A 23,292-nucleotide genomic window follows, 5' to 3' on the forward strand; every position below is an offset into this window, starting at 1 on the left:
TTTGTTTACTCAAGCATATTAGTTGTGTGTGTAATTAGCTTAAGTCATTTTTAGTGTAATGTATTTTGTATTAGTTATGAGTAATTCTAAAGGTATGATAGTCCAAATTCTAAAACTATTATACATATATTGACCTAAGAGATATATAATACTCATTATGTTTCACAAAATGTAAATATTTTTTATTAATTAGTTGAAAATGTAACATTTGAGAAAATTAATTATATTTGTTGAATTACTTGGAAATGATCATTTCAAAAATAACTTCAACACAAAAGAAAATTGTTTCAAAAGTAAACTTCTATATTTTTAAAAAGAAGATTTTGTTAGAATCAAATAGTAATCTTTAGTTTAGTCAAATATTTTAGTTGTGTGTGTAATTAGCTTACGTCATTTTAGTGTAATTTATTGTGTATGATCTTTGAGTAACTCTAAAGGTATGATAGTCCAAATTATAAAATTATGGTACAAATATTTACCTAAGAGATATATAATGCTCATTATGTTTCTTTAATATATGTTCCACAAATATTCGCCTAGATGGTTTTCTATAATTTTTTATTAATTAGTTGAAAATGTAACATTTGAGAAAATTAATTAAGTTTGTTGAACTACTTGGAAATGATCATTTTCAAAATGATGTATTTATACAAAATTTATTGTTTAAAAAAAATTTATAAATTTTTTTTTTAAAAATCTATCTTAACTGAACATGAATAGTATGGAATACTAAAACTATAAAAAATCGATCTACTAGAAAATTTTGATTAATCGATAAAATAAACTTATTTTAATTTTCTGAAGTTTATTTATTTATAAGCTAATAACATACATAATTAACAATTCCATATATACCGACTTTATTAGTATGAAATTATATTCTAGGCCATAAGTTATTGCAGAGTATGAAAAAATTTACAGAAAATGCGAATAATTAGTTGCCATAGTGTAAGTGACAAAGTGAGACAGCTCATTTTATGCTTCCCTATTTACAGAAATTCCCCACTGGCCCAAGCAAACACCTCTCTTCTCATTGGAGACTCAAATCCTATTTCCTCGCCACATCCAATAACCACCACACACACATACCAATATCTAAATAATAATATTAAATTTCTTTCTTTCTAAATATAACCACTTAAGAAACCCCGTCATATTTGATAATATTATTAAATAATAGACCCCTCTCTCATAAATATATATCACCTTCACCAATCAAACTCCTTTCGTGTCTACTTCTTTCCTTCACCTTAAGAATTAATTTTCCTTTAGCTCAGTGAACAAAAAATAAATAAAAATATATTCCTTTAGCTATTTCCTTTTATTTATTTATTTTTTTCTTTCTGAGTTTTTGTTTGAACCTATTCAGTCGTAATTCTCCTTATGGATTCATCATCTAGATCTAATTCTCACAAAGACTTTAATTTCCGTTCTTTTAAATCTTCAAAGCTAGGGTTTTTACTGTCTTGAAAATCATATTATTCTTCTAAATTTAGCAAAAACACACACATTACTTTCCATTTCAGTCGTCTTGTCATACTCTCTCCCATCTTTAAAGTCTCCCTTTTTAGCAATAATTCTCTCTCATAATTTTTTTTCCTTCTGGTTCTTCTTCCTCTCTCTCTCTCTCTTTACTTTCTCTTTTATCACACTCATTCTTGAATCTTAATTCAAGATCTTCCTTCTGTTCATCCAATTCATACCTTTCCTCTTGGGTTTTCAGATCAAATAAAATTTACTGTTTTAGGGTTTTTCTTTCCCTTTTTACGATGGCGAGAGAGAAGATTCAGATCAGGAAAATCGACAACGCGACGGCGAGACAAGTAACTTTCTCCAAACGAAGAAGAGGTCTTTTCAAAAAAGCTGAAGAGCTCTCCGTTCTCTGCGACGCTGATGTTGCCCTCATCGTCTTCTCTTCCACCGGAAAGCTCTTTGAGTTTTGTAGCTCCAGGTCTCTCTCTCTCTCTACCTTGTGTCTCTTTCGTTCTCTTTAGATTTCTCAAAACCTCTAAAGAATCGTCTCTAGATCCAGAAAAAGCTAGTTCTTACATGTGTATGTCATACACAAAAGTTTACTGTATCAAACCCGTATTGGACCACTAAATTTTTATCTAAGAATACCAAAAATGCATAAATAATACCATGGTAAACTCTTTATTTAGGCAAATAAGGTTATATACGTACAGTAATATTCAAGATAATGCAAATGTTTTAGTCATTTGAATATAATACCCTATATATTTTTGTATAATTATGTATACAGTATATAGTTATTGTGGTTGATATATGGAAGCCATCAATGTCATATTTATTTATAAATATGTGGTGACCATATGTTTATATAGATAGATGTTGGGAATCTAAAACCACTTATCATAAAGATATGATTTTTGGATTTCTGACCCACGAGTTATCAGTTCAGTTCCTCTTATCTTCGGGACATCTATACATACACGTTGACATATAAGTATATAGAGGTTAATTATTAAAAACGACAGTGTTTAACATGAAATACTGTATGTTTGAGAATCAGATTGTTAAAACGACAGTGTTTAACATTAAAACGACAGGTGTTTAACATGAATTTAGATTGTCTTTTGATTTCACATTTTGGGTATATTGTCGCTATTTTTATATCTAAGTACAAGGACATATCAATAATGTTGCTGTTTATAACATAATGATGGTATATCATTTACAGTCTTATATAGTAAGGTACTTATTGGAATGTGTTTTCATTATATAATGAAGCATGAGGGAAGTATTAGAGAGGCATAATTTGCAGTCAAAGAACTTGGAGAAGCTTGATCAGCCATCTCTTGAGTTACAGGTTAGCTTTGCTATTCTCTAGCTTATAAAATCTATTCCGTTATATTACCATTTTTGATTAATGTATCCTCATGTACATAAGTTTTATCAAGAAACTCTAAAACATTAAACTAATAGGACTCAAGCATTATATTGATTGTATGCGATTACACTATATTTTGACTATATGCGATCAAAACGAACTAAGAGTGTTTACAAGACTTTGTTTGTGATTCTCTGTATTATTATAGTTTGGTTTAAAACATTTTTTACATGAATGGTTGCGAGCTCTCTAAGGCTAGCTAGACATGTAGAATTAGTCAATGTGTATAGATTAACATGAATGGGTTTGCTTAAGTTCTTAAGTCAATGTTTTATTTGTTAGCTGGTTGAGAACAGTGACAATTCCCGGTTGAGCAAAGAAATTGCAGACAAGAGCCACCAACTAAGGTATACTACATATGCATATTCTACAAAAAAGAGTTCCCAACTATCATATTTCTAAGTACATGTTTATATATAATTTTATATAGGCAAATGAGAGGAGAGGAACTTCAAGGACTTAACATAGAAGAGCTGCAACAGCTGGAAAAGGCCCTTGAAGCTGGTTTGACGCGCGTGATTGAAACAAAGGTTGTTTTTTACTTATTACTTATTGATGTTAAAAGTAGTAAATTGTATGATACAACGTATATTTTTCGAAGCTTACGAATGCGAGATGTTGTTTGCAGAGTGAGAAGATTATGAGTGAGATCAGTGACCTTCAAAGAAAGGTAAAATATCGAAATGAGGTTTATTACTTATTGATTTTGGCAATTTTGAGAGTTCAAATCTCGCTTTTTGGTGTTTAGGGAATGAAATTGATGGATGAGAACAAGCGGCTAAGGCAGCATGTACACATCTTATCCTTTGTCCTATAACACATATCTTTGATCATACTTTGACATAAATGGTTAAACCAAGTGATTAGCGTGGTTAAATAGTGTCTTATCTCTATGGAAATTAATATAGTTAGTCAGCCTTCAGGTAAAACCTTTGGACATTCTTCCAATGAAAAATGTAAATTCATCTGTGGACACTTGGTCCAAGATGTAGAGTGTGCATTGTTTTGTTTCAACTTGACGTTAATAAATAAGTATATATTTTTTTTTTCTTTTATGTTTTTTCAATCTTTTGTTTTTATGTTTTTCAAACTTGAGGTCCAAAATGTTTTTCAATCTTGATTTTCCAGGGAACACAACTAACAGAAGAGAACGAGCGACTAGGCAAGCAAGTAAGTCGGGTATTATTTCAAGTTTAATGCTAAATTTGGAACTTTAATTTTGTTTAATGCTAAATTTGGAACTTTTGTTTGTGTTATGGTGAAGATATATAATAATATGCATGAAAGATACGGTGGTGTTGAGTCGGAGAAGACCGCCGTGTACGAGGAAGGGCAGTCGTCAGAGTCCATTACTAACGCCGGAAACTCCACCGGCGCTCCTGTTGACTCCGAGAGCTCCGATACCTCTCTTAGGCTCGGGTAATTCATTATTTTTCACCATATCTCTTAATTTTGTTTTTTTCCTGATTTAATAAGTTGACATGATTTTTGTTTGTAAAAAATAATATTATCTAAAAAAGAAGAGAAGAGTATATGGCCTAAATAATCACATGTTAATCATTTCTTGGTAAAATGATAAAAGAATTGAAAATAAGTTGACTTAATTTCGTGTATGTTTTAACAATGATCTTGCTATTTTATCTTATGGCCCCTATTATATATGACTAGATTTTTTAAGATATTATATGTATTTCTCAATTCTAAAAAATAATGTATAATATTGTATTATATTATTTAAAGAATATAAAATAAGACCACATAATATAAATATATTTTTTATATTTTCTTTGTGAAAATCATTATGTTGTTTGATTGTTGTACTTAATTCACATATTTGCATAGATATTTGTGATAGATAAATAACTATATTTTTATTATCAGTAAATAATATATATTTATTATATAATATAAGAAAAATGGAATTATTTACTTTTTAACAAACTTGTCTCATGTTGGGGACTCGGTTATAGACATATCATATTCGAATGAAACATTTTTACACTTATCAATCTTCTTAACAATCAAGAAACAAATCTGAATATCAAAACAATATCTCATACGATCTCTTTGTGGAATAACTGCTCTGAAGAAATTGAATTTATGCATCAAAAAAGACAGGAAATGGATGTGCATATGTGTTATCTAAGTCAGCTTTACAAAAAACTATTTATAGTTCATATATCATTTATGTCCATCCTATTTTTTTGTCCATCATTTCTTAAACATCTTGAAATAAGTAATGCTAATTAATAATAAACTTTTTACTCACAAAATAAAAATCAAATTTGTCTAATTATCGCTTAATTTGTCTAACTGATATATGTATTTCTCAATTCTAAAAAATAATGTATAATATTGTATTACATTATTTAAAGAATATAAAATATGACTTCATAACATAAATATATTTTTTAAATTTTCTTTGTGGAAATCATTATGTTGTTTGATTGTTGTACGTGATTCACATATTTGCATAGATATTTGTGATAGATGAATAACTATATTTTTATTATCAGTAAATAATATATATTGATTATATAATATAAGAAAAATAAAATTGTTTACTTTTTAAACAAACTTGTCTCATGTTGGGGACTCAGTTATAGACATATCATATTCGAAAGAGACATTTTTACAGTTATCAATCTTCTTAACATTGAAAAAACAAATCTACATATCAAAACAATATCTCATACGATCTATTTGTGGAATAACTACTCTGAAGAAATTGAATTTAAGCATCAAAAAGAACTGGAAATGGATGTGCAGATATGTTATCTAAGTCTGCTTCACAAAGTACTATTCATAGTTCATATATCATTAATGTCCATCTTATTTTTTTGTCCACCATTTCTTAAACATCTTGAAATAACTGATGCTAATTAATAATAAATTTTTTGCTGGAAAAAAATCAAATTTGTCTAATTATCGCTTAAATATTTTATTAATATGGTCTAAAAAGCTTTTAAGTGATATCATAGTTTAATTTATTAGTTTTTTTTGTTAATTTTTAGAGGTTTTTGTATTTAAGATTTTTTTCCATATTAAGCTTCTATTTCTTTCACAGAATTGATATATATATATATGTATATATATATCATAGAAATTACCATCAAATCAGTTTTACTTATTTATTATTTTGTTTTAACGAAAATACACTTTTTAAATAATTTAATTTAAAATAAAATTATATATTAATTTGCTGTATTTTAACAATTTCATTGATTTAATTAATTTGATTTGGTGGATAACTTAAAAAGTTTTCATATGAATCGGGGAAAGCAAACTTATGTTGTTATATTATATTTATTTTGTGTATATAGAATCTATATACAATGCTAGTGTAATAAAGAAAGAACATTATTTTTTTGTAACTTCAAAAAGATACATTATTACAATTTGAAATGAATCAAAATTGAATAAAATGGTAATTAAATATTTGTAAATCTAATTGTTTAGTTGGATTCTCATGAAAAAAAAATCGATTGGTTAAACAAATGTTTCAAAATTTGTTGTGGTATTGTTTTGTCTATAAATTATAAAATTTATTGAATTAATATGTTTAATTATTGCATCCTTAAATAATATTTTATTAAGACATTAGAAAAATATGTTTTGAGTTGTTTTGTCAAATTGTACAAAAATCTATGCTTTTTCATATTTGTAACTTCAAAAAGATACATTATGACAATTTGAAATTAATCAAAATTGAATAAAATGGTAATTAAATATTTGTAAATCTAATTTTTTTTATCTTGTTTAGTTGGATTCTCATGAAAAAAAATCGATAGGTTAAACAAATGTTTCAAAATTTGTTGTGTTATTGTTTTGTCTATAAATTACAAAATTTATTGAATTAATATATTTAATTATTACACCCTTAAATAATATTTTATTAAGACATTAGAGAAATATGTTTTGAGTTGTTTTGTCAAAATTTTACAAAAATCTATGCTTTTTCATATTTGTCACGAAAATTTATATGTTAAACTTACTTTTACAAAATTCTTAACTTTGTCACGAAAACAAAAATCTATGCTTTTTCATATTTGTCAACGTTCTCACACTTTCTAAGAATATATTAACTTAGCCACTTACTTTTTTTTTTTTTACAAAACAAAGTATCGGAGTCTTGAAAGTTGAATTCATATTATTGTAAATGTACATAAAAGTTTGTGATTATATACTTAGTGGTTCTTTATATGTGTCCAAGAAAGTGTCAATGGCTTAGTGGTAACTGTCCTATATATATATCATACCAACCCGGGTTCGATTCTCACCTTCGCATTGTTTTTTTTATTTTTTACGAAAAATAAATGAGATGACATGACAATTTCGGGTTCTCTGATTGGTTGATTTTTCTATCCTATGTGGACACCCTCTCCATGGCTTATATCCCCCTTTTAGTATAGTATAAATGCTTTTTCATATTTGTCACGAAAATGTATATGTTAAACTTACTTTTACAAAATTCTTAACTTTGTCACGAAAACAAAAATCTATGCTTTTTCATATTTGTCAACGTTCTCACACTTTCTAAGAATATATTAACTTAGCCACTTACTTTTTTTTTTTTACAAAACAAAGTATCGGAGTCTTGAAAGTTGAATTCATATTATTGTAAATGTACATAAAAGTTTGTGATTATATACTTAGTGGTTCTTTATATGTGTCCAAGAAAGTGTCAATGGCTTAGTGGTAACTGTCCTATATATATATCATACCAACCCGGGTTCGATTCTCACTTTCGCATTGTTTTTTTTATTTTTTACGAAAAATAAATGAGATGACATGGCAATTTCGGGTTCTCTGATTGGTTGATTTTTCTATCCTATGTGGACACCCTCTCCATGGCTTATATCCCCCTTTTAGTATAGTATAGATATGCAACAACGAGAAAAAAACATGATATGCAACATTGTTTTTTTTAAATCCAACGTGAAAAATAGACCACTAATTTACGTTTGTTTTGCAAATGTTAGTATGAAAATAAATATATAATTTAATGTTTGGTTTCTTGCAGCTTACCGTATGGCGGTTAGAGATGGAACCATACAAAGAAGTTCATGGAGTGAGGAGATGCTCTGTAGTAACAAGTGGCAATGTAGTAATTTCTCTTGTTTGATGTAAGTTTTTGTCTGAGGAAGAGGTTTTCCTTTTATGTTCTCTTTGATATTATTAGCTTTCTTCACTGCATTTCTGTGTTATCATCATCAACATACGGTATGTTTATGCGGTATTGACCAATCTGATACTCTAACGTGGCTGTCGACCCCGTAGTATATCTCTTGGTACATACCTTAATAAGATCTTTTCCGTTAAAATCTCATACAAGACGCCTATAAGCCAACAAGTACAGTATTAGCCAAAGTTTCACACATAGAGGTAGGACAATAGGTAAATTAACTGATAGAAAGTGATATGAGTACCTCACAAATCGTACGAGCATCAAAACTGTTTAAACTCATCGGAAAACGCTTATACTTATGATGGTGTATCTTACTGACGCATCCAATCTACGAGACACATAACTCATGAGGAAAGCCTAAAACATTTGAAAACTCAATATCTTTATTTTTTTAAACTTGGATTGGAAAAAACAACAGACCAATTGCTTTCAAGAGCTCGAGTGAATATTAGAGCTGCTATTACTCACCAAGACGCCGAAACTAACCGCTGAACCAACCCAATCAGTTGCCTCTAAACTCTCAAAAGCTTGTATGACTGTTTGATTTATGACAGAAAAATCATATTTTAATAATATTTCGCCAATACGAAGTCATTATTTGTTTTGTTATGTCTAATTATTTGTGTTAAAATGATGGTATTGGAAAGAAATAACACAAACTTATGGACTTCCACTTGGATCTATTTAAATGAGTCTTATATGGGCTTCAAAAATATTTGGCTGTTTTTCTCATTTAAGGTTTTTTTTTTTTTTTTTTGAACTGATTCATGCACTCATTTAAGGTTTTGATTGGCAGATGATAAAGCAGAAACTGTATATTTTTGTTGAACTGTTTAATAGAATGATTGGTAGAGCAATATGAATATACTATTTAAAATTATTATAAAAATTAGTATACAATATATTTATTTCTAATGAATATATTTCTAATATATATGAGAGAATTTCTTGTTGACCACTTTCATAATACCATTATTCATTTTTACCATCACTAAAGAGATATTTTCAAAAATATATTCTTCATTAAGTGGCAAAAGACTATTATACATTTGTTCTCTCTATATATATATAATAAATAATTATTTAAATAAATAAAAAATAATTTTTTTGGTGTTTTCGAATTATACTTTTTCAAATTCTAACTTTTTATAATTTTTTTTTCAAATTTGTTTTTTTTTGACTATTTTAAAAGTTTTTTTTTATATTTTTTAAGTATTTATATATATACATATATATTAGAATTCTAAATTTCACGTTCCAAAATCTCTCATCTACCCCACCGCTCAACTCTAAACCCTAAGTCTAGATTAGTTAACCCTATAGATATTAATATGATATTTGTGATAATTTACCTATATATATATATAAAATATATTAACATATAAAATTAAAAATATATAATTTATTTTATTTAATAGTTTCAAAATTATGCTTATATCAAAAAAATATTATTTTAAAAATAAATTTTACAATTAAAATATCTATTAAAAAATATTTCACATTTAAAATATAATTTCTATTTTAAATGTGAAATACTATTTTTTTTAAAAAAAATTTACTGATAATTTATTTTAGAAATCAATTATTTTTTGGATATAAATGAATTATAAATGCAAATGCTCTTCTAAAAATGTCATATGAGAGCATTGACGAAAAAAACATTTGGAGAATATTAACATTTAGTAGATATTTTTCTAAATGTTTTTTCTAACAAATATTGATTAGATAATATAAAGTATAATGTTAATGCTATTGGTCTATACTAATCAAAGCTCTAAAGATGAGTTATTTCCTACTTGTCACAAAGGAAAAAGACAATTGATAAGATACTTTGGACAAGAAAGAAGATTCTAGTCGGAATGTGACACACCGACCTTTGACCGGTTTATCGGAACGTATCCGGTTTTATGGTTAAACCGTCATAAAAAAAGAGGAAAAGGTTCTGTAAAGATTCAATTAATTGAACACCTTTTTTGTTAATAAGAACCGACAATGTCACAAAAGACGACCATTTCACATTCCTTTTTTTTCTTCCATTATTATTTTAATATCTTCTCGTTAGCTGGTGTAACGTTTGGTACAGAAGAATAATCGGGAGGAGAATGCTTCCGACCACGACGCTGGCACTACAACATTGGCTAATAAAAACATCCATAGAAGTCAATATTCCCAAATATCCATTACTTATTCTGTAATAAATAATTAGTCCTAAAAAGAAAATTAAAATATTTAACCAAAATATTAGGCAGAGAGAGAGAGAGAGAGAAAAAAAAAAAAAAGACCGACGTTTGCTCCCACCCATGATCTAATCAAACACCTCAAAGGAAAGGAGAGATTAATACAAAAGTCCCTCTAACTTTGGTCTTAAAAGCTTCACCGAAAAATTCTCTATTGCTCTTTCTTTTCACCCCAATCGAGATCTAGAGAGAGAAAGAAAAAGGATCGATCACAAACACACACATACATATGTCATAAACTTTTTCTCTGTTTCTGTTCTGTTAGAAGAAGAAGATGCTGCAGAGAGCTGCGAGTAATGCGTATTCATGGTGGTGGGCTAGTCATATCCGTACCAAACAATCCAAATGGCTCGAACAAAACCTTCAAGGTCTCCCCTCCCTTTCTCCGTACATGTCCATATTGTATCCGTTTCCATTTGTTTTGGTTATCTATCATATAAAGTTGAGATCCTTCTGATCTTTATTGAAAACAGATATCGAAGAGAAGGTGCAATACGTGCTCAACCTCTTACAAGAAGATGGAGACTCATTCGCCAAGCGTGCGGAGATGTACTACAAGAAGAGACCCGAACTCATAACCTTCGTGGAAGAAACGTTCAGAGCTTACAGAGCCTTAGCCGAGCGTTACGACAAGATCTCCACCGAGCTTCAAAACGCCAACACCACCATCGCTTCCGCATTCCCCGACCAAGTCCCCAACTTCGCGATGGACGACGACGACGACGGCCCCTCTTCCAAATTCCCCAAAAGACCGAACCTCCCTGGTCCGACCGCCCCTAACGTCCCTAAGATGCCCGTTAAAGACCTGAAGAGCGCGGTGAGAGTGGCGACCAAGAAGCTTCAGCCTCGGAAGTCCATGAAGTACACGGGCGGTGTGACCAACGTGGCTGTTAAAAGCTCGGGGTTGAGCAAGTCCGAGGCCATGGGGGAGATTGATAAGCTGCAGAAGGAGATTCTGACGCTGCAGACGGAGAAGGAGTTTGTGAAAAGCTCCTACGAGAAGGGTTTGTCGAAGTACTGGGAGTTTGAGAAGAGCATTAAGGAGAAGCAGGAGAGGATCTGCGGGCTGCAGGATGAGTTTGGTGAGAGCGTTGCGATCGAGGACGATGAAGCGAGGAGGTTGATGACCGAGACTGCGATCAAGTCGTGTCAGGAGAAGCTGGTGGAGCTGCAGGAGAAGCAGGAGAAGTCTTACGAGGAAGCGAGGGAGGAGCATTTGAAGATTGTGGAGTCTAAGGAGAAGCTGAGGTCTATGTCGAGTCAGCTTCTAGGTGAGGACAGTGTTGTCTTTGCGGAGGATTGTGATGAAGTTAGAAGTAGTGCTTTGGAACATGAGATGAGAGAGATGTCTAGGAAGAAGGAAGAGCTGGAGTCTGTTAAGGAGAAGATCAGAGAGCATTTCGAGTCCGGCGTGGACTCTTCGGTGGACGCTACAGAGATGGCTGAGAGAGTTGATGAGCTTGTGAACAAAGTGATTAGCTTGGAGAGTGCTGTTTCTTCCCAGACTGCTTTGATACAGAGGTTGAGAAACGAGACTAACGGTCTTCAGACGCAGATCAGTACTCTTGAAACGGACAAGGCTGTATTAGCAGATGACAAGAGTGATCTTAGGAAGAAGCTTAAGGAGATGGAGGAGAAGCTCAAAGCCTTGGAGGATTTGGACAGGAATGTGATGGTTAAGAGTAGTACTCTGAGTACAGATTTCGATAAAGCGTGTAGTAATCTCGATAACCTCTCTAGTGGGAAGTTGGATGAAGTTAAGTCTGAGACCTTGGCAGTGAAAATGGCTGAGGAGACGAAAGAGGAAGAAGCTGAGAAGAAGAGTGAAAGCTCTGTAGATATCATCATCCCAAGTAAAAGTTCAGAAGTTGTTTTGGAATCTACTGAAAAGATTGATTCTGAACCAGAGATGCAATCTGACAAGACAGTAGAGTCTGTTCTTCTTGATAATGTTCTAGAGAAGCAGTCTGAATCAGACAAGACAGACTCAGTTCTTCTTGATAATGTTTTAGAGAAACAGTCTGAATCAGACAAGAAAGATAATGTTTTAGAGAAGCAGACATCTTCTAAAGAATCTGATACCACTCTCAATAGTGAACCGGACTGGAAAGAGATGTTCATGAAGGGAATGGAGAACAGAGAGAAGCATCTGCTCACAGAGTACACAACCATCCTAAGAAACTACAAGGACATGAAGAAAGACCTCGACGAGACGAAAACAAAAAACGCCACGAAAGACGACGAGATCAAGCACCTCAGAGAGAAGATGACACTCCTGCAGAAAGGTTTAGCAGACAGCAACGATCTGCTGGAAAGCCAGATGTCGAACGACGACTACTCCCTCGGGTTCATGGCCGCGGAGAACGAGAGCATGTCCCTGGTGGAGGAGCAGTTCCGCCTGAACATCGATGAGCTACTAGAGGAGAACCTCGACTTCTGGCTGAGGTTCAGCACTGCGTTCGGGCAGATACAAGGGTACGACACCTCCATCGAAGACCTCCAAGGCGAGATATCGAAGCTGGAGCAGAGGAAGAAGCAGGACGGGAGCGGGACGGCTAAGTACGCGCTCCGGTCGGACGTCAGGCCGCTTTTTCGACACCTGAGGGAGATCAACACTGACCTCGGCCTCTGGCTCGAGAAAGGCGCCGCCCTCAAAGAGGAACTCAAGTCGAGGTTCGAGTCTCTCTGCAATATTCAGGAAGAGATAACTAAGGCTTTGAAGTCGAGCGCCGAGGACGATGATTTCAAGTTCACTAGCTACCAGGCTGCTAAGTTCCAGGGCGAGGTGTTGAACATGAAGCAGGAGAATAACAAAGTGGCGGATGAGTTGCAGGCCGGGTTGGATCATATCACCACGCTTCAGCTGGAGATTGACAAGACGCTGGGGATGCTGACGGAGGAGTTTGCGCTTTCGGGGTCGAAGAACAGGTCGGAGCTTGACCTCCAGCACTCGGATAGTCGGTCCAGAGTGCCGTTGAGGTCGTTTATATTTGGGTCCAAACAGAAGAAAACGAAGCCGTCTATATTCTCGTGCATGCATCCTTCCCTATACAGGAAGATGAAGGCTTCTACGCCAACATAGGTAATATAAATACAATACCATCCAGAGAGTTTATTGATTTTTTTATACTGTAACTTATTCAGATTCATGGAGGATTTGATTCTTTTTCTTTTCCCTGGGGAGACTGAACCTTTTTATCTTTTTTTTTTTTTTGGATTGTGAGATTGAAACAATAGTTTTGTGTGTTGGCTATTCTCTCTGAGTATATTGGTAGATTGATAACTCACCGGTTGTAACTGGTGAAGCAAGAGGATTGTCTCCCAGTTTTTTTTTTAATCATTTTCTTATTCAAAAGTTTGTATGTTCAGAACCATTTACAAGTAAAAGAGTTTGTGATTTTGTTTGTTCATTTGTGTTTTTATGATGGTATTATAAAGACAATAGTTATGCAACCATCTTATGAGAGACTATTCTTAAGACTCTGAGACTTTAGGAGACAATGTCTCGCAAAGCTCAGTGTAAAATCAGACTGAACATTTCATTTAGACAAGATGAGAAATCAAATTATTTTTTTCATTCCTAAACAGTATACAGAAAAGTTGATCATCAACAAACAAGCTTTATGAAAAAGTTACAAAAAGAAGAAGAAGCGAACTCTATTTACTGATATAATCGGAATCACGAATGACATTGCGAGATAAGTCTATCAAGGATCGAAAGAGATCTCTGAGACTACGTTAGCTCATCTTCCTTTAGTCATGTATCCTGCATGGTTCATCAACTCCTGATATATAGAAACACAAGAGAAAACACAAAAAAGATGAGCCAATTCAAAAGTTCAAGTCACCAAAAGAAATAAACAAAATGATCAAAAGTTTACACAAGAGAAAGTCTAATACCTGAGAATGAGTCTGAGCGCCTTTGAGTCTTTTCCAACATGGAGAGAAAGGCCTTAAGGCCATTTAGGATCGCAGGAGCTCTCTAGCAAGCCTTCGAGATTCATCTCTACCATCATCTTCGATATCTGTTCGTTAGGCTTTGTTGGAGCCTCTGCCGAATCAAAAAAGGCAAACACTTTCGACTGTAAACGTGTGAGTCAAGAAATATCACAAACATTTTGTAACGAGGTTGGTTGTAACCATGTTGCCTGAGCCAACGGTGCAGAAGCCATTAACAACGTCAACGATGACGAGACCGAAGCTTGAGCCTCTTTTCAAAAACCAGAGATTCTTGAGTTCGTTTTTAAAGCTAGCCATTGTTAAATGTATCAATCGGGGGTGTAGCTCATATGGTAGAGCGCTCGCTTCGCATGCGAGAGGCACGGGGTTCGATTCCCCGCACCTCCATCATTTTTCTGCAATTCTTTTGGTTGCTGGCTCATTCAAAAGCCACTTTATGGGCCTATATTGCTTATACGCCCATTAAACGCACTTTCCAATCTCACTAAGATTTTCTTTTCTTGGGCTTCACTCGTTTGCTACTGGTTTCAGTAATCGATTTCTGTAACAATGGAATTTAGTGTAACACAGAGGAAGAAAAGATTCAAAAAATTCGAAGAGTATCGTATTTTAAATCGGAACTCGTTTTTGATTGACAGGTTTTCAGTGGATACGTATGTTGCAGTGACGGGCTTGATTAATTCCAGTCTTTTAATTGGAATTTTTAGTTTCGGATAAGAAATAGTTTTTAGCTTTTCTTAGTTTTTAATTAAGAAAAACTAAGAATTTCTTAGCCGAAAAGTAAAAAAAAAAAAGAAAATCACAGATTAAGAACCCCGTCTAAGAGACCGGGTTAATCATATTCTTAGCTACTACTGAGACGTCGTAGTTTTAAGCACGAGGGACTTCGGCCCATAATTTATCGGTAATTAAAAAAGAAAAAAAAAGAACTATATTTCCCATCAACCGCATGAGTTTTCATGCAACGGGTGGGTCAATTGATTGACTAAAACTGATCAAATGGTTGCTATGACGATCAATGAATAATGTTGATGTTATCATTATTAGTGATATATTGATTTTCCTAGTTTTATTTGAATAAAGATTTCGAAATTAAAGCTAACAAAAAGAGAGTTTTAGTTAGTGTACAATAAAGACGAACAATGGAAGTCAAGCTCCACAAGAAAACAATGGAAGTCAAACTCGACCGTATTCTACTAGAAGAATACTAGGCGGAACGGAATCAGAAAATTTATTACATGAATACCATAAATTGATATATACTTCAAATCGTTTCTTTCCCAAGTCAATTAGTAAATTTATTATTACTATAAATACAGTTGAATAAATAAAATGAATATTTCCCTTAAACGCCGCTGTCTTTTAATGTTCACAATGCTGCGTTTGAAACGAATCGCTAATTTCCTTTCGTAAAAGAAAAAAATCAATAAGCGAAAATGGTGGTGATGTGAGAGATTTACGCGTTTCCCATAAACGAAACTAGTCTTTTAGCGTTTTGCCGTTCCCGCTTCTTCACCGTGACTTGCGAGGGAAGAAGAAAGAAACACACTACTGAAGAGAGAGCAACTATTATTCCTCGCCACCATGAATAACCTCAGTGGAGCAACAACCACCGTGTCGAATCAGAATCAACGACAGCAGCGACGGGCGACGATCCACGTGTTACCTGACGAGGTGGCGTTACGAGTCGTCTGCCACGCGTCGGTTATAGGCGGCATAATCGGATCAAACGGCTACGTAGTCTCCACGCTCCGTCGCGAGACCGGTACCAAAATCCACTGCGAGTCTCCGGTGAACGGTTCCGACCACTGGGTGGTATTCATCGTCGGATCAACCGCCGTTAACAAAAGCTTTCTGTTGACTGACAGAGTCGGAGGCTTCGCCGGCGGTGAACACGAGGGTTGGGTGACTTGCGAGGTCTCCGCTGCTCAGATGGCGTTGATCAGGGTTTTGGAGAGGTCGTGGGCGGTTCTGGCGGCGAAGGATAGCGGCGGAGTCGTGGTGGGGGATGATAAAGAAGCGTACTGTGGGATTCTAGCTGATCGGAGTCAGATTGGTGCTGTTTTGGGGTTGGGAGGGAAGAGCGTGGAGTGGATGCGGAGAAACTCCGGCGCTATGATTAGGGTTTTGCCTCCTCCGAGTTGTGGCACGAACAGTGATGAACTGATTCAGGTATGTTCTGTCTCCTTTGATCACTTTTGAAGTCAAAACATAAAGTCAAAAGTCTTGATGTCTCGCATGCATAATATATTATAAGTATAACATGTGACATGGTGTTATCAAGAGATTATAGATCAATAACCTTTTTATATAATTATTCCAGCAAACACTACATTCATTTTTGTACTGCGTTCGGGTTCAGGTCGAACTTTTTCGATTCAATCTTTTAGGTCTCTTTTAAGTTTCATTTAGGTTTTATACATGTTGATAGTTAGGATTTTGAGTAAATTTTATAGCTGTTTATAAAGATTCATTGTGGATTTAAACTCATTTTGGATCGGTTAATAATATTTTTAGGTTGGCTATTTTCAAGGTCTATTTTGGATCCAAACTCATTTTGAGTTCCGTTAAGAAAAGTTTATATTATGTATTTGTAATGGTCGGTTCAGAATTAAAGTACTTATTTAGGTTTTGTAACTTAAGATTATGTATTTTTGAAGGTTGGATCAGAATAAACACTCATGCCTACACATATCTAAGTGTTTATGGTATCCTTTATGAAAAGTTAATAACTTTTGTGTTTACATTTTTGGATTTGATTAGTGAATGTCTCTTTTATTTTCTGTACACAGATTACTGGCGATGTCTTGGCTGTGAAGAAGGCACTGGTTATGGTATCAAATTTTCTTCAGAATAGTCCACCTCTCAATGGCTATCCACCGCCACTTTGCAGCAAGGCCTATGACTCAACTACTGAGGGTCCTCACTCAGAGTTTTATCCAAGCCTACGCTCTTCATTGCCCAATGCTTCCGAAACTGCTGCATCCAATAATACTCATACACCAACACCATCAAGAAACCGTTTTCAAGATTCAATAGATACATACCGGAAGGTTGTGCTCAAATTAATCTGCACAAGTGTTGCAGCTGGAGGCATAATTGGGAGACAAGGAACTATCATCAGAGCTATGCAGATTGAAGCAGGTGCTTCTATTTCCATTGGAGCTCCATTAAAAGTATCCGGTGAACGTGTTGTTACCATTACTGCACGTGAGGTACTTTTATTCTCCTCATTGCTGTTACTTTTGATTTAATCACAATCTAACTCGCTTTGTCTTTTTTTTTTTTTTCCTAGAGCCTTGAGTCAGGGAACTCTCCTGCACAAAAGGCTCTGGGTCTTGTCTTTGCAAGATCTGTTGAGATTGATGTTGGGAAAAGTCTGTTCCCGGGTGCTTTAGTGAAAGCTAAGCTACTGGTACCGTCACAGTTTGCTAATGACTTTGTTGGAAAAAGAGAAGCAGTCATGGTAACTGGTGTTGATATACACATTCCAGTAGGTAGCCAGATTCTAGACTGTCTTTCAGAAAATGAACTGGTTATAGAGGTAAGCAACTTGTGTTTTCTTGTAATCAGTATGATTTCTTTATTACCTATAAAGATAACTATTTGTGTCTTTATATTTTCTTTTAGATTATGGGAGAGTATAGGTATGTAGAAAAGGCCTTGTGTCAGGTTTCTTCAAAGTTACGTGAGAACCTAATACCAAAGAAGGCCGTAGAAGAAGTGAGAGCTAGAGTTAGTAATCCATATAATCTGCAACCATCACAACAAGTAAGTGTGTTCTCTTGCTCATAAGCTAGACTTTTAATGGACTGTTGCTTGCTTCCATTTGAGAACCATTTCATAATGGTTCAACAAAACCGCAGAACGCAGGGAGAGACGATTCTCTCTCGGTATTAGATGGTGAACAAGACTTGAATATGCTCAGAATCAGTACAGAAGTAATGAAGTCCATCGATTGTACTCATACCGAGGCGAATGAAGTCAACGGTTTTACACATCCAACAAGCTTATTGGAGAATGGGTTGACACAGGGTATGGAACAGCTTCAACTTTGTAGCAATGGATACTTGTCTTCTTTACCACCACGGTATGTTCTTGCTAGCTACAATGTAATCCATTTTTTTGTTAACAATCTCCTGGCGTTGTATCTTGTGATTGATTTTTGTTTTTGTTGGAAGCAGAAGTAAAGGTGTATCTTTGAGAAACGTTACCTTGGAGCTAGCTGTTGAGAAAGATGCTCTTGCTGCACTCTATGGAAGAGATGGTGCCGGTTTAGACAATCTACAACAGGTGTTTCTTTTGTACTTGAATCATTTTGACATGCTAGACAAAAAATCATTTTGTTAACTTGTTGCAAACCAACAGATTTCAGGAGCCAGAGTGGATGTCAAGGATTCTCTTATAGGAGTTGAAGCAACTGTCTTACTCACTGGGAATCCTGAGCAAACCCAGACAGCCATGTCTTTGTTCATTTCAATCCTTTCTGATCAGTGATCATTCTTCAGCTATTGTTGCGTTTTACAGCTCTGCTTTTGTACTTGAGATGCGTTGTTTTTTTTTTTTAATTTCCTGGTAAAACTTAGTCTATATCCCAATACTCCAACCTTTTCTGGAGACTAGCAGTTATCACAATCAGTGCTGTTTCTTTTTTTTCTTGGGATCTCATTTGCATTTTAATATTTTAAATATATAAAAAATTTAGTCTGAAAAAATCTTATACTCCCTCTGTTTTTAATTATAAGTAGTTTTACTTAAAAGCACAAATATTTAGAAAGTTGTTATCTATAAAAATATATCATTTAATCAATTAATTCAATCAATTATAAAAAGCTTAATATTATTTTATTGGTCACACAATATCCAATAAATGAAAAAGGTGCATTGAAATATGTAAACTACTTATATTGTGAAACAAACTCTTTTTGCTAAAACTACCTACATTTAAAAACAGAGGGAGTATAAAAAAATGAGAACCATTAATCATCAATTATTAAGATATGGCTCCAGAATTTTGCAGTTATTGATGTGGTCTCTCGTGATCATGCGCATTTATCTTGAAGAGCATAGATGAGTTAGAAAATGATCACTCTAAATTTTTATTAGGAGTTAGGTCACTTGCAAGAAAAGGATTAACAATTTGTTCCATTTGTGTTTTTTTTTTACCCCATATCTCGCAGAGTGTACCCTATTTCTTTTGTTAAGAATCGTCAATGGGAAGCTACAAAAAAAAACCATAAAACTTGCTAAAAAAATTGTAATACTTGCAAACACTTTTATTAAGGGTTAACCACCTGAAAGTCTTTTAGCCTGGAGAGAAGCAAGTCAAAACAACAGAAAAGTGTTTTTTGATGATATCAACATGTGTAGTAACCTAACGAAGATCTTTTATGTGCATAAGAGGAAGGTCTAGAACTTCTGAGTGAGAACAGCGTTGGAGATGCCAGCTTGCTCGATAGTTTGGTCTAAGTCAGTCGTCAGTGGTGTAGGAGGAGACGACCCCATGATGAGTAATTGGTAGTCTCTGGAGGCATCTGGTCTAGCAGCGTCAATGAAGTCTCGAACGTCTCTGATGGTATGGTGAGTAGTAGTGAACCGGGAGACAATGGGGGTGCCGTCTGCTAATATGACCTTGATCGAGGTCGTTGGCGCTGTGGGATCGATTGATGATGTTGCTTCTGTGGTCAGTGAGTCGGATGAAGCTGGTGGCACAGAGTCTGGCTCGGCTAGAGTTCTTCCAACTCCTTGGAATGGATTTGATGAATCCTGTTGTTAGGAGATATATAAGAACCAAAGAGCTTTCAACATTTCAGCAAGAGAATATGCATAAGCATTAAGAGAAAAAGAGATATATATATATACAGGGAAGTCTTCTTGTTGACGCCTAATGAGTGTGATAACGGCACGCCGTTTGCCACATGGCGAATCGAGTACACGTGGTGAGTCCAAGCTTTCTATGACCTTGAATCGACATGGAAAAACATATGTTAGTAATCAATCCAAGCTAAACTCGAGAAAAAAAAAAAACACAAAACTTGAACTGAACAAAAAAAGAAGAGATAATTAACCCTGAGAAACTCTGCATCTTTCGGATCATCCAATGTGATTAATGGATTATCATCGACAGTGACACCATTCCTCCAGATAGTGACAGTGCGCGGGATCACTTGTGGAGTAACTGAAAGAATTTCGCTTAAGCTTCTGAACTTTAGTCTTCTTGGTAATGATGCTAATGATGATGATGATGATGGTAGATCTCTGTCTACATCATCTGATTCCATAGCATCGTCGTACCTAAAATACAAAACCTTTTGTTATGATCTAAAAGCAAGATGGTCACAAGATTCAACATATATAATCGCATATTGGCTTTCGAAACTAAAGATTCATCTCTTGAAAGAATAAAAAGAAACGTACTCTTTTTCATCGGAGTCGCTGAGGATGTTCCCATCGCTAGGAGAGAAGGCACGAGAAGGAGACCGTGGTGATCGCAACCGTATCGTAGAATGAGCATTTTCCCTGGCGGTGGAGGCAGCGTCGGCTGCTGCGACGACGGCGTCTCTGAAGGCGGAGACTGCAGCGGCGATATCCCATTGATGAGCTTCAAGAATGAGTATAGCGGCTTCTCTCGAAGAAGATGTGATCTCAGCAGTAAAGGAGCTGATCATTTTCTGGCGAATCTCCTCCGTCGTGGGCGGAGGTTTATGATCACCATCACCCATCGCAAAGCTTTCTTTGTTTCCTTCTTCGTCTTCTCAGACTCTCTCACCTCTGAAACTTTCCGTTTATAAACCAACTTCAAAACGCGCGTATTCGTCGTCTCTTTTAAAGAACTAAACGCAGCGTTTTATATATTAAACGTTGGTTTCTTGACTAGGAAAAATCTAGTTTAGGTTTTAAATTTGACAAAAATACAGTCCAAACGATACAAAAATCTTTTATTGCATGCATGCAAACCGAGCCGGGCCTGATTAACGAGAGCCCAATTCATTTTTTTTTTCGAAAAAAATATTTGTATAGTATCAGAACTAAACCTGAAAATTATGCAAAACAAAATGATACAAGTATAACCAAAATAAATAAACAAAAAAATTGTACATTTAATTAGTATACCTATATTTGAAAATTTTCAATTTTTTTTAATATATATATATTATTTTAAAAATGTATTTTTATAAATCAATTTATATAATATTTTTATAAATACTGGTGGCCTTTATATTAGATTGAGCCCCACTAAAATGTTTCATTCTAGAAAATACTACACTAGATGTCACATTTCTAGTTTTTATTACACTATAGAATAGTTATTGCTATTAGTGTAGTTTTTTTAACTAATCTCACTTCCTAGCCTACTATAAACTAACTAAATAAGTTTGTAATTAAGTGTTGATGACAAAAAAAACTTGTAATTAAATATCCATTACACGAACTAAATTTAATATCTGTTTCTTTTAAGTCAGAAGACAAAACAAAGTGGGTCAATGTATCTTTATTTTTACATTTTTTTTTTAATTTTGTTTTTAAGTTTTCTTTTTCTTAAGTTTTATATCTCTTATATATTAAAAGATGAGCATTTTTAACAAAATCTCATGCGTCATAGGTTTATTCATAAATTTGCCATTGTGATGTAGCATCATTACAATTCTCTAAATGAATGCATGTTTGTGTGTCATCATATTTAACTACTCAAAGAATAGAAAAACAAGAGAGAGAAGAGAGAAGTTTTTATCTCTCTTGGCTCTCCCCACTCCGCCGCAAAATCCTAGCGCTGCCGTTCTCAATCTCGCGTTCAAGGGGGCTGACGGATTTTCTCGCTGTTGGTTCCCTTCCTCCTCCGGTTCTATGTTCGTCTTAGCCTCATACATCGACCCTAGCAACAGTCGTCACCCCTCTTTGTCTTGGTGCTCTGGATCTCTTCCGCGTAAGACCTAATCGAAAGTTGTGGGTGCGTGCCTCTCTTCCCTGGAGCACAGACGAGGGCGTGACAGGTTGTGAATCTCGGTGGCCTTATTTTCTCTGTCTCTTGCGGCTGTCGGTGTTAGATTTGGGTCATATCTCTACTCCAAGATGGGTAGTTAGCTCGGGAGCGTCGATGCCTCCCTCTCACCTCTGTCTTGCCTCCCGAAGGCTCAAGGGGCGTGTAGATTTCAGGGTTCTGTAGGGCATCTTCTCAGTAATTCCATTTCTGAGAGCGGCGGAGAAGAGGTACTTTGTTGAGAGCTCCTTCTTCTTGCCTCGAGCTTCAGCTGCCATGGTAAACCTTATGTTGCAGTTTGCTCTCTCCCTGTTGTGTCTGTGTTGGTTGAGTGCTTAGGGTTCTCCTGATGTGTTCCCTGCTAGTCACGATGTTAGAGACTTGTTGTTGCTGGGTTTCACCTGTTGTTAAGGGGTCTCTGGCTCCTCATGTTCTCAATCCTTCGCATTATCGGGATGTTCCTTTGTGTAGCTTGATGTCTTTGCTTATCTTAGGGGTTTGCATGGCCGGATTGGCGAGCATTATTCCGCCTGCGCTTGACCTTGGTTCTCATGCGCTTCATTGCAAGGTTTGACGTCGTCGTCTGTCCAGTTTTGAATCTTCCGAGTGGTTTCTTGGTGTTGGCTGGAACGAAGTCTTCCTCAGCTTGCACCAGTCTGGTTTTGTTGTGCCTTCCGTTTCGCAGCTTGAGAGTACGTTCGGGTTAGTCTTCGGCAATCCGACTCCTATTAACCTGCTCCTCGTCACTCCTTTGGCCTAGTCTGGGTATTTCGAAGAGCGTAGGCAAGGAAAAAGCTGTTGCTTGTAGCAGTACCTTAGTTTTATGTTTGTTCACTTGTGAACATGATTAGAACTTCCCTTTGGTTGTATGGTTTTTTTTAAACTTTTTAGCGACCCGTAGGATTCAATCTAGCTTTCGAGCAAACGAGATTACAAGTACATTGTAATCAAACCTTCATTACAAGTTAATGATATTTACATTCTTAGCACAAAAACAAAACTACTCAAAGAAAATTGT

General features: G+C 34.8%; 4 protein-coding genes, 1 long non-coding RNA gene and 1 other non-coding gene across 7 annotated transcripts; 4 read left to right on the plus strand and 2 right to left on the minus strand.

The window, feature by feature from the left end:
- The first annotated feature begins 1,234 nt into the window (after positions 1-1,234).
- On the plus strand, positions 1,235-8,238 carry LOC103864363 (MADS-box protein SVP). 2 transcript variants are annotated; one of them, XM_018658691.2, is made up of 9 exons: positions 1,235-1,951; positions 2,752-2,830; positions 3,194-3,258; positions 3,342-3,441; positions 3,540-3,581; positions 3,660-3,701; positions 4,040-4,090; positions 4,176-4,330; positions 7,935-8,238. In XM_018658691.2, the coding sequence occupies exons 1-9, from the start codon at positions 1,770-1,772 to the stop codon at positions 7,951-7,953; spliced, it is 735 nt and encodes a 244-aa protein (XP_018514207.1). In that variant the 5' UTR covers positions 1,235-1,769; the 3' UTR covers positions 7,954-8,238. The 2 variants fall into 2 exon arrangements, with proteins under 2 accessions (XP_018514207.1, XP_009140365.1); XM_009142117.3 differs by having other exon boundaries at positions 1,240-1,951; positions 4,040-4,081; positions 7,935-8,207.
- LOC117133405 lies at positions 7,997-9,276 on the minus strand. Its single transcript, XR_004457183.1, has 2 exons — positions 8,873-9,276; positions 7,997-8,819 (listed from the first exon to the last, which is right to left on the minus strand). It is a non-coding gene; the product is annotated as an uncharacterized LOC117133405 (long non-coding RNA).
- A 1,079-nt stretch (positions 9,277-10,355) lies between these two features.
- LOC103864364 (protein NETWORKED 2D) lies at positions 10,356-13,744 on the plus strand. Its single transcript, XM_009142118.3, has 2 exons — positions 10,356-10,704; positions 10,810-13,744. The coding sequence occupies exons 1-2, from the start codon at positions 10,611-10,613 to the stop codon at positions 13,416-13,418; spliced, it is 2,703 nt and encodes a 900-aa protein (XP_009140366.1). The 5' UTR covers positions 10,356-10,610; the 3' UTR covers positions 13,419-13,744.
- A 234-nt stretch (positions 13,745-13,978) lies between these two features.
- Positions 13,979-18,950, plus strand: LOC103864365 (KH domain-containing protein HEN4-like). Its single transcript, XM_009142119.3, has 7 exons — positions 13,979-16,468; positions 17,089-17,511; positions 17,592-17,840; positions 17,927-18,067; positions 18,163-18,386; positions 18,481-18,589; positions 18,665-18,950. The coding sequence occupies exons 1-7, from the start codon at positions 15,881-15,883 to the stop codon at positions 18,791-18,793; spliced, it is 1,863 nt and encodes a 620-aa protein (XP_009140367.1). The 5' UTR covers positions 13,979-15,880; the 3' UTR covers positions 18,794-18,950.
- TRNAA-CGC lies at positions 14,611-14,683 on the plus strand. Its single transcript has one exon. It is a non-coding gene; the product is annotated as a tRNA-Ala (tRNA).
- A 601-nt stretch (positions 18,951-19,551) lies between the features above and the next one.
- Positions 19,552-21,574, minus strand: LOC103864366 (plant UBX domain-containing protein 5-like). Its single transcript, XM_009142120.3, has 4 exons — positions 20,714-21,574; positions 20,365-20,590; positions 20,159-20,257; positions 19,552-20,062 (listed from the first exon to the last, which is right to left on the minus strand). Exons 1-4 carry the CDS (start codon positions 21,016-21,018, stop codon positions 19,706-19,708), a joined length of 987 nt encoding a protein of 328 aa, XP_009140368.1. The 5' UTR covers positions 21,019-21,574; the 3' UTR covers positions 19,552-19,705.
- Positions 21,575-23,292: the final 1,718 nt, after the last annotated feature.

The sequence above is a fragment of the Brassica rapa genome, chromosome A04 (genome assembly GCF_000309985.2).
Source record: "Brassica rapa cultivar Chiifu-401-42 chromosome A04, CAAS_Brap_v3.01, whole genome shotgun sequence".
NCBI classification, from domain to species: Eukaryota; Viridiplantae; Streptophyta; class Magnoliopsida; order Brassicales; family Brassicaceae; genus Brassica; species Brassica rapa.

Bases quoted from the DNA above. Each gene is read 5' to 3' on its own strand.
- LOC103864363 (XM_018658691.2), top strand. From the start codon at position 1,770: ATGGCGAGAGAGAAGATTCAGATCAGGAAAATCGACAACGCGACGGCG. The intron at 3,582-3,659 runs GTAAAATATCGA...TTTGGTGTTTAG, and splicing joins TCAGTGACCTTCAAAGAAAG to GGAATGAAATTGATGGATGA. The intron at 3,702-4,039 runs GTACACATCTTA...TTGATTTTCCAG, and splicing joins ACAAGCGGCTAAGGCAGCAT to GGAACACAACTAACAGAAGA.
- LOC103864364 (XM_009142118.3), top strand. From the start codon at position 10,611: ATGCTGCAGAGAGCTGCGAGTAATGCGTATTCATGGTGGTGGGCTAGT. The intron at 10,705-10,809 runs GTCTCCCCTCCC...TATTGAAAACAG, and splicing joins GCTCGAACAAAACCTTCAAG to ATATCGAAGAGAAGGTGCAA.
- LOC103864365 (XM_009142119.3), top strand. From the start codon at position 15,881: ATGAATAACCTCAGTGGAGCAACAACCACCGTGTCGAATCAGAATCAA. The intron at 17,512-17,591 runs GTACTTTTATTC...TTTTTTTCCTAG, and splicing joins TTACCATTACTGCACGTGAG to AGCCTTGAGTCAGGGAACTC. The intron at 18,590-18,664 runs GTGTTTCTTTTG...GCAAACCAACAG, and splicing joins GTTTAGACAATCTACAACAG to ATTTCAGGAGCCAGAGTGGA.
- LOC103864366 (XM_009142120.3), bottom strand. From the start codon at position 21,018: ATGGGTGATGGTGATCATAAACCTCCGCCCACGACGGAGGAGATTCGC. The intron at 20,258-20,364 runs GTTAATTATCTC...TGTCGATTCAAG, and splicing joins AAGATGCAGAGTTTCTCAGG to GTCATAGAAAGCTTGGACTC. The intron at 20,063-20,158 runs GTATATATATAT...TCCTAACAACAG, and splicing joins GTCAACAAGAAGACTTCCCT to GATTCATCAAATCCATTCCA.